Raw genomic sequence first — 12,855 nt, 5'->3', positions numbered from 1 at the left:
ACATGGCGGGTCACGCCGGCCGCACCGCAGGACTGCCAACCTCGGCGGGATGTCCTCCATGGGACTTTCTAAGACAGAAGTCTCCCTGCCTGCAAGGCTTCTCATGTCAGAGCTAGTATACTTACCTTACCTGTAAATGATGCTTGCCTATGCCTCGAGTCAAGCACTGGCGAAACTTCCAAGCTTTAGTTGTACGGCCGTACAACGTCCTTGGTTGTACCTGCTTTAGTGTTCTCGGAGCTTTCGCATCCGTAGTCATTCGGAAACGTAAATCTTCACCTTAGTTCGCTTACATACTTCCTAAATCAAGGTATAAGGCAGGAAAGCTGTCGGGAGAGGCCCGACGCGTTCAGGAACGCGCCTGTGCGCTTCATGTCAAAACGCGCTGGCGAAAGTTCCTTTGATACCCCGTCGGCAAAAAAACCTACTATGAGCAAGAGCGTTGCTCCGGACGGGGGTGTTGGACAGGTGGAAATTGATGAAAATCTCCATTCGCGCCAGCTCGCTGTTTATGGCCGTGAGGCCATGAAGCGCTTGGCTACTTCATCTGTACTTATCAGCGGAGCAAATGGGCTGGGGGTCGAGATAGGTAAGGTTTTCCGGTTGGGATCTATTTTGGCAAGTGACGAGCTGGGCGCTCGTGGTTTGTAAATGTACTCTTGGCATGTTGTCAGGGCAACGCTTCTTTGCCTGGCGTTTGTTACAACCTTGTCACAAATGGGAGTTGAGTCCTCCGGCCTAATGCTGCCATTCTCCTCAATCCTGACAGCCAAGAATGTCATACTTGCGGGTGTGCGGAGTGTTACTGTGCATGACGCAGTGACCGTCACCATGACGGATCTCTCCGCACAGTTTTACCTAGCGGAGCAGGTGCGTACCAGCGCGTCGCACATGTAATTATGCAATTGATGGAAGTTAAACGCAAGTCCACCAAAGTGTTGGGATTACTAGCGGGTGCAACCGTTTGTTCGACAGGATCAGTTTGGCTCGCCGAGTCAAGGGTTATGCATGCATCTGTGCCGCGGACACCAGGTGTGATTTTTGAAACGTGCTGGCGTGCCAGAGACGGGACCGCTTGCTACCCATCGTCGGTTTCGTCTTGTTTACTTCCCTCCACGCCTAGACTCACTTGGCTGCTTCGTCTCCGCAACTATACCATTACATGTCTTGGCTTTGAGAAAGGGTTGGAAGCGGGGCTATTGCTCTGTGAGACCTAAGACGCGCTGTTCTTAACCCCTTGCCCACGTATATTCCTACATCACAACTGCCCACTGTAACAACCACACACAACTGCATGAATTGGCACCTTGGCTCCCAGGATGTTGGTCGCAACCGAGCGGAGGCGTGCCGAGACAAGCTTCAGGAGCTGAACACCAGTGTTGCAGTGCATGCTGCAGCAGGCCCACTAACCAATGAGTTCATCAAGAAATTCCATGTACGGATTGCGCGAAAGTCGCAGCTATTTTCATTGCCACGCAGCTGGAACGTGTCCTGGATGCCGGCAACTGGGTCGGGTTGGTTACTAGGATAGGAAATCCAGCATGCGGTTGATGTACAGTTAGCATCGGAAGTATGCATGACCAAGCCACCTTGCCCTGTATCGAGCCATGTGCAAATTGCAGTTTGCCCCCCATGGCTGCCTTTGGCTACCAGTTTATCGCGATCCCGCTTACCCCAACAGGCCTTGGCCCTGATGCACCGTAGGTGGTGGTTTGCACAACTGCTACTTTAAGAGAGGCGAAGCGTCTAGACGCGATTTGCCACTCCGCCGGTATTGCCTTTATTTGGGCGGAGACCCGTGGTGTGTTCGCACGTGTCTTCACGGACTTTGGCCCCTCCTTTACTGTGTACGACGTTAACGGTGAGGGGCTGTCCGTTTCATGAATGTCTCGCGTTCTAGCCTAATAGGCCTCATCATGGCCATAATGCGTCCCACTGATCTCCTTTGCCTACGTGTGCTTCAACAGGTGAGGAACCGCATTCTGGCATTGTGGCCTCTGTGAGCAGCGGCTCTCCCGCAATTGTAACTTGCGTGGAGGACGAGCGGCTAGAGTTTCAGGTTTGTGATCATGATGCGCCAGGGAATGAGTGGTCAATAAATGGATGGACCTGGTTTGGTGTGACGCGCAGTGTTTACATACCAGACTGCGAGTCTAAGGGGTTTTGAGCGACCTCTGCGTCGGACTGCTTAGTTCGAACCAACGGATTGTTAACCACCTGGGCGGGATTTGTTGCTTTATTGCCAAGAGAATTTGATGTTTAGCGAAACAGTGCTTCCGTGTGGCTTAAAATCTATTGAAAATTTCCGTTGGGGAGGCGTTTTCAACTTTCGTACGTATCGTCTGCACTGGAGGTCGCTCAGTCCACAACGACAAGTGCAGCCGCATATGTACATTTACGGGTGTACATGTGCTTCAGCAGGCATCCTGACCTAGCTTTATGTCACGTTTTTCTTTGGACGACTTGGCGTTCATCCAACATGAGCTGTATGGCCGTTTCCTTTTCCACAGGACGGTGAGCTTGTGTCGTTCAGCGAGGTGGTGGGCATGGAAAAGCTCAATACGCATGGACCATTTAAGGTCAAGAACTGCAGGGTAAGGTGTAATTCGGAAGCGCTCTGTAACAATGTAGCATGCGATAGTAGAAAGATGTATGTAGGTGCTCTCTTTCAATGTGGAATCAACGATGAGCATGGTCCGTGCTAAGCTTGCCGAGCCGTGTCGACTCGTTAAACCTAACGTGTCTGTTTTCAATGATCACTATGCGCTGCAGGCGCACTCTTTTGAGCTCGACCTCGACACAAGTAGTTGGGGAGAGTACGTGCGTGGTGGCATTGTGGTACAGGTTAAGGAACCCAAGACCCTGGCATTTAAAACGCTGGACGAGGTACGGTTAGGTTGAGCGATTATCGATGTCCATAGTGTTTGTCGTGAAACCCCAGTTTTACCTCCCCCAGGCGCTCCTGAATCCGGGTGATTTCCTGCTGACGGATTTCTCCAAACTGGACCGGGCGGCGCAGCTGCATGTGGGCTTCCAAGCACTGGACCAGTTTGAGGTATGTAGGTGTAGGGCCTGGGGCAGCGCAGGGATGCGCCGGATGAGGGTTTCGCGGTATGTGGCTGGTGATGTGTATGCCCTGGCTAACTGGACAACAGTTAACCGGAAGAAAGGCATAGATTGCGGTATGGGAATGGCTTCTGTAAACACTCGACGCAAAAGCTAAGTTGGTGTATCTTCCCTTCCGACCCTTTTCCCAGGCTGAGACAGGGCGGGCTCCTCGGCCTGCCGACGCGGCAGATGCGTCAAAGCTGCATTCATTGGCTGAGCAAATTAATTCAGCTTTGCCTGCTGGTAGCGCAAAGCTAGAGGCTGTTGACGGTGGCGTGGTAACAAAGCTGGCACATTGCGCCTCAGCGGAAATCAATCCTATGGCTGCAATGTTTGGTAGGGAAAGCGGGGTTGACATCGTTGAGCATTCGGAACGTTCCCGAGATATGGGGGTCGGGACCATGTTTTGTTGTACTCTCCTGGTCCTTCAGGATTGTATTGAAAATATACTGCTGGCAGTAGTATAGAGAGATACGAAAAGACAGGAGTACCTGATGGTTTGCGTAAAGTATCATCGTTCGGCTGCGTTTGCGCAATGCACATTTACCCTGAGCGCGAACAAGTAGGCTATTAACGTCAGATTTGTACAGCTGCGTGTCGAGTCAACAGACGAATGGTATGTTACTGAACGTGATACCCCTCCATCCCTGTCCTCTGCGTTCTGCAGGCGGTATAGTGGGCCAGGAGGTCGTCAAGGCCGTGAGCGGCAAGTTTCATCCGATTTTCCAATGGCTGTACTTTGATTCCATTGAATCTCTTCCAGACCAAGAGCAGCTGACAGCAGCAGGAGGAGCCGGCGCGGACGAGTATAAGCCGTTAGGCACACGGTGGGGCTGCAAGGACGCATGAGCACGAAACGGGAGGGACAGACTGCATATTTGTGCATGGCCGTGTTGTTCTGTGTTCTCTTGCGACGTGGCACAGGAAACCAATCGGCTGTGAGGGCGATGTGCACTTCCGTTGCTTGCATAGAGCGAAGGCATTTTATGGCGACTTCAAACAGATCGCGAAGGACTCGTTTTTGTTTTGCTTGTTTTCAGGATGTCGCCCATAATTTTGGACCAAGTCTTTCATGCGCTGCTTACTGTTTCGTATGCCGTTGCATCTGCTGAATTCAGGTATGATCCACAGATTGCGGTGTTCGGCCGGACGATGCAGCGCCGGCTCTCGAGTTTGAAGCTTTTCCTGGTGCGTCGGGCGTCCTGCAGCCCGGCTTTTTCTGCCTTGACTTGGCGAACGCAGAGAGCTGGCGACTAGTGTTATATGAATGTTGTTATTAGTTTGCGACACCGTTCTTACATAAAGCACACATACCAGGTTGGCGCTGGCGCACTGGGCTGCGAGTTCCTGAAGAATTTCGCCTGCATGGGAGTGGCCTGTCAGCTGCAAGGGGCCCCGCAGCCCGGCATTGTGACCGTGACGGACGATGATGTCATTGAGAAGTCTAACCTCAGTCGCCAGTTTTTGTTCCGAGACTGGGACATTGGAAGGTTGGTGGAAACAGGGAAATCATGGGAAGACGGGCTGGGACGTACGACAGGGTTTACTCAGGTCCTGCAGCTAAGACATGTGGTCACGTGCACGAGCTGTTAGCCGACGTCTTTGGATTATTTGGCTCATGGAGTTGGCCACTCCTGAAGATCTCTCCCGTGCACTCCTTCCATTCATATGGTGTGGTGGGTTTTGCATGTCGAGTTCAAATCTCTCCTGTACTGTTCCATATGCGAGCACCCGGTTCATCATTGTTCCTCATCCTTCTGCGTCTTGACGTATCTCTTATACTGCAGCGCCAAGTCAACCGTTGCAGCCGCTGCAGCACAAAAGCTCAATCCTGCTTTCCAAGTGGTTCCGCTCCAGAACAGGGTGTCGCCTGAAACCGAAAACGTCTTCGACGACAAATTCTGGCAGGTGCGTTGCGAGTTGATTACGACTGCCATGATTGCGGAAAGTGAGGCGGCCTTGTATAACTTTAAGTCTTTATTCAGCGTTGAGGAGTGCGGTCCCTGGGCTTTTGTTGGTACGACAGTACAACTCTAGCACAGAGCGCGTTGGCTACGCCGTGGTTAAAATGCGCTATCGCTTAGCTTTCGTGGCACTTAGCCGGTATTGCGTAGCTGACTGATTCGTTGCCGCACGGACATTTGGACAGGGCTTGGACCTTGTGGTCAACGCGCTGGATAACGTAAACGCACGTTTGTACGTGGACAGTCGTTGCGTGTACTTCTGCAAGCCGTTGCTCGAGAGCGGGACGCTGGGGCCCAAGTGCAACACACAGATGGTAGGGCAGAACAGGAAGGACCGAGCGGCAGGTTGCGCCGGTCTTACTAGCACCGGTAGTCTTATGGGCAAATTGGTTGGCACTGGAACACAACGAGGATTTTGGGAGACCGGTCATAAGGTGAATGACTGTACGTCCTTGGGCTCTCCTGTGGCTATTTCTAGTTAAGAAGCATCAAATGTGGACATATACATGATTAAGGGCGAGGGTTTGAGATGCCTGGCTTCTCAATTTTCCTCGCTGCCTTAATTTTCCAGGTTATCCCCCGGCTGACGGAGAATTATGGTGCATCGCGCGACCCGCCAGAGAAACAAGCGCCCATGTGCACTGTCCACTCATTCCCCCACAACATTGACCACTGCCTGACCTGGGCCCGTTCAGGTGAGTAGGAGCGAGGGAACTAGGTTGCTGACGAACTGATTCGGTGCAAGGTTGACCCGAGGGAGTACAGCAGACAGTGCAATTAAGATTAACATATGGCTCGATGTTGATCGGGAGAAAAAAATTTAACACTGCTTTGCTGTTGGCTTCCGCTTTCGTGGCCGCGCTCTTTTTATTTTATGCCGCACAGCGTCACTCCCAAGTTCGCCCTCAACACCAACACCTTGCTCCCAATACTGGCTAACCCAGCGCCCTCGTGGCGGGCCACTGAAATTAAGGCGACATAATAATCGTCCATTCGCCATGGTCAATAGTGTGGTGCAATGTTGGAATAACGAAAATCTCCGGCCGTGGCCATGACTCTTCATGTATGCTGTCGCGCGTGGCGATACACCTTACACCATGAGAAAATATGTTCATTTTACAGGCTAGGAAGGGCCAGTGTGTGCACATGCCATTGACACTTGCATGAGATCATATGCACGACGTCGCCGTTTACACAATTATTGTGTCTCAACATTGTAGAGTTTGAGGGGATGCTGGAGAAGGGGCCCCGCGAGGCCGCCTCCTTCCTGGCCAACCCAGCCGAATACGCCAAGGCTGTGCGGGCCAATCCGGACGCCTCTGCCCGCCAGCAACTCGAGGCTGTAGCCGAAGTCCTGCTGGACAATAGGTCCGCGACCTTCGAGCAGTGCATCGCGTGGGCGAGGTTGCGATTCCAGGTCGGTGGAATTTGACTGGATTAGGCGCTGACCTGGTTCTTAAGGATGATAATTCATGACCAAGGCAAATGATAGAAACAGACCTGAAGTTTGGCGCCCCGCAAACGGAACAGTTGGTTTGGTGAGCTGCGTTACTACAGCAAAATCGCCCCACAGTTTCTACATACCCCTTGCATGTCAGCTCCAAAGACCGCCGCTAGGCCGAGTTGACCTGCACTGGTGCTACTTGACACCCTCTGGGCATCTCACCCTTGGCACATGCAAATATATGTTTTCTTATCCTGTCGACATGTGAAATACCAGGATTACTTCCACAACCGCATAGCTCAGCTGACCTACACTTTCCCTGAGGACGCTACAACTTCTACTGGTGCCCCATTTTGGTCAGCTCCTAAGCGCTTTCCACGACCGCTCAACTTTAACCCTGCCGACCCAGCGCACGCGGCGTTTGTTCAGGTAGGATAACAGAACAGGGTACGCAAGTAGGGCCGATGGTGTTTATCTGTCAGGGGTGCATTGTGCAAGGTATATTTTGTGCTGCTTCTAGGCGCGCGGCCTAGGTTGTTAGCATCATCCTGCCGATCATGGACCTCTTGGAACGTCTAAGGATCGGCTCATGCTGTCCTGCGCCAGTTCTCTGGTCATAACGCAATACGCTTTCCATGGCTTGGCAACTAGGAGCGTAGACGTGTCATTCTGCGCAGCAGTAGGCGTTTGGCAGGTGACTTAGATAGGTGTGGGGCAAATTCGCGACGATTTATCCAGGCTCATGCATGCAGATTTACTTGGTATCGCCGTCGTCAGATTGATACAACCTCAAGCTTCCGAAACGAATGTCAGCGACCATGTGCATTTCACATTTATTTTGTCCATGTAATGACGAGCCTTGCCCCAGGCTGGCGCCATCCTGCGCGCTGAGGTTTACAACATATCCCGTCCAGACTGGGCCGTGGATGCAAGCAAGGTGGCTGCTGTGGCAGCGGGAGTGGACGTGCCCGCTTTCGCACCCCGGGCGGGGATCCAGATTGAGACTGACCCGAAGGCGGATCGCTCAAAGCCAGTGCAGACTGAACGCAGTAAGATGAATGCTGCTTATGCGTTGAAAGGAAGGTTCTATATAAGCCGTCTTTCCACTGCGGTCCTGGCAAGGCCGATGGATAACCTTCGTTCCCGGTGCTGCCGCAGCCCATGACGACGAGGCGATTATCGATTCACTCCTCACCAGATTGGAGGAGGTTGCCCAGCAGCTGGGATCTGCGCTCAAGCTCGGGCCGATTCAGGTGGGGTATGCATTTCGACACACGTTATCAGGGGTATCAGGTGCCTCGTGATCGGCCGGACTTTAGTCCCTGTTTACCCTCTGGACTTCTCTTTTGGCATTACACAGTTTGAGAAGGATGACGACACGAACTACCACATGGACCTTATTGCCGGCCTTGCCAATATGCGTGCCCGCAACTATTCGATTCCCGAGGTGGACAAGCTCAAGGCCAAGCTCATCGCGGGCAGGATTATCCCTGCAATTGCAACCGCCACGGCAGTCGCTACAGGTGCGTACCCCCGTTTCCATTCCCTGCACCCTCGCAACCTCCCCCGCACCTTCGCTGTACTAAAATGGTATACTGAATAAATAAAGCTTTGCCCCTCACTAAACAAGGCGCAACCTCCCCTGCACCTTCGCAACCTTTCCTACACCCGCGCACCGGGACGAAGTTGACGTCCAACTTTGAGACGGCCCTATGAACTTCTGGATCTCAAAACCTTCAGGCCTGGTGTGTCTGGAGCTGTACAAGGCTATCCTGCCGGGGAAGGCACTTGAGGCGTACCGCAATACTTTTGCTAACTTAGCGCTGCCACTTTTTGCCATGGCGGAGCCTATTCCTCCCAAGGTCACTAAGCATAACGACTTGACGTGGAGCCTCTGGGACCGGTGGACGTTGGAGGGTGATCTCACAGTGCAACAGGTAACATGCTGTAATGTCGGTCGAACAACTGTAAATTGGTTGGTCATGGGGGGCATCCATGCTGCTGGGCATAAAGCCGTCTACGTTTGTGACGGCGTCCTTGACGTCCCGAGTGCTATCTTGCATTTTGGTCTCAGGTCTTGGACTGGTTCAACGACAGGGGTCTGAGTGCTTACTCTATCAGTTGCGGCCCGGCATTGCTGTATAACAACATCTTTCCGAAGCACGCCGAGCGGCTAAGCAAGAAAATGAGCGAGCTGGTTGTCACGGTTGCGAAGGTAAAGTATCTGGGGAGTCGTGCCTGACTTAATATGAATTTGAATCCGTGCGGTTCTGTATATGACAGCGGTACGATGTGCATATGTACACGATGGAGTGACACACGGCGTCTGACGTATGATACGTGCCACACGCAACATGTGTTTGTTTATGGTGCACATGGGCACTGGGACATTGTTGTGCACGTGAGCAGCAGGATAGCCTTCGACTAGGACCTCTTGACAAGGCCAGGTACAACTCCCTGCCGTCTGTATAATTGTCCTATCTGCCCGGCAGATGGAGTTGCCCAGGAATCGGGATCATTTCGACGTCGTGGTTGCCTGCGAGGACGACGCCGGAGAGGACCTGGACGTCCCCCTTGTGTCCATCAAGTTTAGGTAGCGGAAGCGCTCGGGACTGGCGCAAACAGGGCCACAATGCCGGCATGACACCAGGACATTGTGTATAGCTAGTCGTACGAGACCGAACAAGAGAAGAGTGTCTTGACGTCTTGGCGTGGAGGGGTATTGCTGGGGTAGCGATGCGTGAATGAGCTTGGCCTGGCTGCGTCAATGCTTTGCCGGTAACAGGGCCTGTTCACGCAATAGGCGGCATGTGTACTGGTCATGCGTTGAGGCGAGCATTTTAATTAGGGTAAGTCTGCAACAGGACGGAAGTTCAGTTCGGCAGGATTGCTGTTCCTTGCATAGCTGTTGAAGGTTAAGGGTCAATGAGTTAGGTTCTTCAGAAACAGAACCCCATAGTCAACAGAACCGCATAGTCGTCATCGTTGGGCCCAACCTACGGCCGGGCAGGTGGCATTGGCCCAATCCATGACCGAACAACCTATATACCCCTATCAACCTCTCCTAATTAAGCTTTTAATTCGTACATGCATTTTTCGCTGGGCTGCCGCACTTGACTTCAGCTAATTGCACACGGCACGGTGACTCCGTTGAAAACGTGTCGGGATCGCCTGCGGGTTATCAGCAGTGGCCATGCGCTGCAAGGAGAGAAGCCCTGGTCGTGAACATTGTATGGCTTAACCTAACCATGATGGTGGTGATTATAGAGTGGGCTTCTGGGCCCATTGAACACATTTGGACCGTCATATCTAGGATTGGACATTATCTAACATCCAACAGCACCATCCACCATTACCACACTGTACTACGCCATACGAACTGCAAGTCCAAGGCGGAGCCAGGATGTAACGTGGCCTTTACATGTAACGATTTGATGGACTGAAAGTGGATGGAACGTGCCACTGAACTTGGTGAATAGACGCACCGAAGACCGCTGTCCACCCAACGCCAAAACGGAAACCAGATCCCTAAGCAAGACGGCATTTGAGAACCAATGTGCTGAAGTCAATATGGATTGATAGGAACTATGTTACGTTCTCCCACGCCGCTAGTACAGGTTACTAAATCGTGCAGATGCAACTGCATGTGAATGCGCAGTGTAGTTTTCCGTGCAACGTTACCGACGTACTGTTTCATAACTTGAGTAGTGAGATTTTCTGAATCCCTGGGTTTTGTGTCATAAGACTGTGCTTCCTTTCGCAGGGTGAGTTTGTGGATGGGGCTTACAAACTTACCTTGTTTGTGTTGGGAGCACGACAAACGTAGTGATGTTGTTGAGCATCAGAACATTTTCGTTCCTGGCTTCAGGGAATTAAGCATACCAACCCGAGGAGTTTGTCACACCGCACCGTAGCAGGGCCACCAGTCCCAGTGTTCGCCTACTTGATTACCAGTAATACTGCTCTCGTATGGGGACATTGTCAGAGGCAGATCTCAACACTTGCCTTAAGACGCTCGAGTCATGCGGGAGAGGAGCCGCCGATGGCGACCGTGCTGACGAATCACGAATGCTAGATGTCCTTAAGCAATTGCAGAAAGGATTGGTAACAGCAGAGCTGCTAAAGCGCACCAATGCGGGAAAGCGCTTGAACAAGTTCTGCAAGCACAGCTGCGTGTCGGTCGCTCAGGCAGCCAAGGCCGCCGTGGAGGCGTGGAAGCAATGCGTCAAGCAAGAGCAGCAGCAAAATGATGGTGGTGAAGCAGAAACGCCCGATGCTGTCGCGCAGCGTGAGGCCCCTGCGTCTACCTCCCAACCTGGGTTGCGCGCCCCCCTGGCGCTGACGGGCAAGGCCTCCGCCATGACTAGCGGTGTTGGAGCCGGGCAGCGTCCCGTAATGGCATCCTCCCAGCCCCACCACCGGCAGACGTGCGCATCCTTTATTGTGGACCCTCCACGATGTGGCAATGACACCCGGGATAAGGTCCGGGTCATGCTCGCTGAGGCTCTGGCCGTAGGTTTCAATTCAGGTGGCGGTGGGTCAGGTGAAGGAGACACAGGTGCCACTGGCCCATCTTCGCTGCAGTCGCCCAACCTTCTCGCAGCTGTTATAGAGGATGCACTACACGAATTGTTGGCTGGTAGTGGGTCGTCGGTGAGTGGAGAGTATAAAGCAAAGGCGCGGTCCTTGTGCTTCAACTTGAAGGACGCCAAAAATCCCGACCTGAGGGAGCGGGTCCTCTCCGGCAGCATACCACCAGAGTCGTTAGTGCGCATGAGCGCAGAGGAGCTCGCCAGCGACGAGCAGAAGCGCAAAAACCGGGAGATGAAGGAATGGTTGGCTAAGGAAGCGACACGCGGCGTCAACAACGCGGCTACCACAGACATGTTCCAGTGGGTTGGGTTGGGTTTGAGATGGACTTGACGCTTCTCACGCCTTGGAGTGCGTTCCACCGTTTCTATCATTGTTTTGCCTCCAAGAGGCATGGGCCGTTAGGAAGGTGCATTCGTCGCAAACCCATGGGGGCCAAAGGGAGCGCGGCTTCTAGCCAATGCTTTTTATTCAGGACAGTGTGCAAGCGTGGTAGTCCTTATGTTGCGTTAAGGTAGTCGTACTGCTATGCATAGGGACAAGAGACGGGTTGGGCTGTCCTGTTCCTCAAATTATCGAGCTAGCGCTCACCGGTCCTACCACGTTTATATCCACTTTCTCGCAGGTGCGGCCGTTGCAAGCAGCGCAAGTGCACGTATTATGTAAGTGCTTACGTTGGGAGATGGGGTTTACTTAGTTGCGCCACCAAGGGCAAGGCCTGTCTGGCGGTATGAATTGTACAAGTACAGGCTTGCGGGGGCACTGCAGCAGCGTTGCAACGTAACCAGGGCTTCCCACACAGCTTCCATCCTGATGGATCCCAGGACCGCAGTTGACGACGCAGCGGTCATCACGCACCCGCCGACACATGAGGCATCAATTTTCACTACACATGTGTCCAAGCTTCAAAATATGCAATGTAATATGATAGTTAAAGTACGGCACTCTGCCCCTTTGGCTGCAGAACAACGCATTCTCATCATGTATATTTGTAAATATGTCATATAAAACCCTAAAAACCCTAAAAACCCTATGTCCTCACCATGCCATTGGCTATTGCTTATGGCCTTTCTCTTCCCTACAGCAAATGCAAACGCGGTCGGCGGATGAGGTATGGATGGGGCGGCATGGGCCTGCACGTACATTTTGCACGTCGCGATCCCTAGGTGACCGCAAATTTAATATGTTCCGCATATTGAGAACTGGTTATAAGTGGTTGCGGCAGCTGCAGTAGCCGTGTCTTGTTCATAACAAAGGCATATCAACTCCAGCCAACCTATACTGCACTGACGTTTCATATTGGCCGGCCATAGTCGACACCACCAGTCCAAAACCCTCCTAGCCAGCGCTAGGGAGACCTTGTAGTACGAGCGCAAGGATATTCATCACTTTCCCTTTTGGGCTGGACCACTTGGCGGGCTTTTCCTAATGCCTTACATCTTCCGCATCTTGTCGCGCGCAGCCCATGACAACGTTCGTCACGTGTACCAACTGCGGGCAGCGCTGGAAATTTTGCTGATAGGGTATTTACAAGGCAGGCTTTGTTCGCTGTTCCTAACTTGTTGGGAAGTGTAATCATCTGGGATGTTTCTTCGGTGCCTATGACCTATGTAATCACAGGGGATGCTTTAGTTCCAGAGTGCAATTATTCAAGAAGAGTGCAATTATTAAAAAAAGATTGCAATCATATTAGGTGGAAAATTAAGCAGGCGAGGAAAGTAGAGCTGCTGAGGGATGAGCCTTAAAGCT

General features: G+C 52.4%; 2 protein-coding genes across 2 annotated transcripts; both read left to right on the top strand.

Moving 5' to 3' along the window:
* Nucleotides 1-372: 372 nt before the first annotated feature.
* On the top strand, nucleotides 373-9,607 carry VOLCADRAFT_79505 (uncharacterized protein; the record flags this gene model as incomplete). The annotated part of the gene is made up of 23 exons (XM_002947198.1): nucleotides 373-589; nucleotides 770-870; nucleotides 1,319-1,435; nucleotides 1,705-1,861; nucleotides 1,968-2,059; nucleotides 2,511-2,594; nucleotides 2,773-2,886; nucleotides 2,957-3,055; nucleotides 3,258-3,444; nucleotides 3,776-3,935; nucleotides 4,227-4,296; nucleotides 4,426-4,598; nucleotides 4,896-5,016; nucleotides 5,258-5,386; nucleotides 5,644-5,767; nucleotides 6,293-6,489; nucleotides 6,793-6,945; nucleotides 7,385-7,565; nucleotides 7,675-7,769; nucleotides 7,877-8,039; nucleotides 8,257-8,453; nucleotides 8,591-8,731; nucleotides 9,009-9,607. The coding sequence occupies 23 exons, from the start codon at nucleotides 373-375 to the stop codon at nucleotides 9,111-9,113; spliced, it is 3,177 nt and encodes a 1,058-aa protein (XP_002947244.1). The 3' UTR covers nucleotides 9,114-9,607.
* An 878-nt stretch (nucleotides 9,608-10,485) lies between these two features.
* VOLCADRAFT_116341 (uncharacterized protein) lies at nucleotides 10,486-12,625 on the top strand (the record flags this gene model as incomplete). The annotated part of the gene is made up of 5 exons (XM_002947197.1): nucleotides 10,486-10,908; nucleotides 10,942-11,050; nucleotides 11,120-11,408; nucleotides 11,732-11,768; nucleotides 12,569-12,625. The coding sequence occupies 5 exons, from the start codon at nucleotides 10,486-10,488 to the stop codon at nucleotides 12,623-12,625; spliced, it is 915 nt and encodes a 304-aa protein (XP_002947243.1).
* Nucleotides 12,626-12,855: the final 230 nt, after the last annotated feature.

This window comes from Volvox carteri (genome assembly GCF_000143455.1).
Source record: "Volvox carteri f. nagariensis unplaced genomic scaffold VOLCAscaffold_5, whole genome shotgun sequence".
NCBI lineage: Eukaryota > Viridiplantae > Chlorophyta > Chlorophyceae > Chlamydomonadales > Volvocaceae > Volvox > Volvox carteri.
The sequence above is the reverse complement of the archived record's forward strand: the minus strand, read 5'-3'. Positions and strand labels throughout refer to the sequence as shown.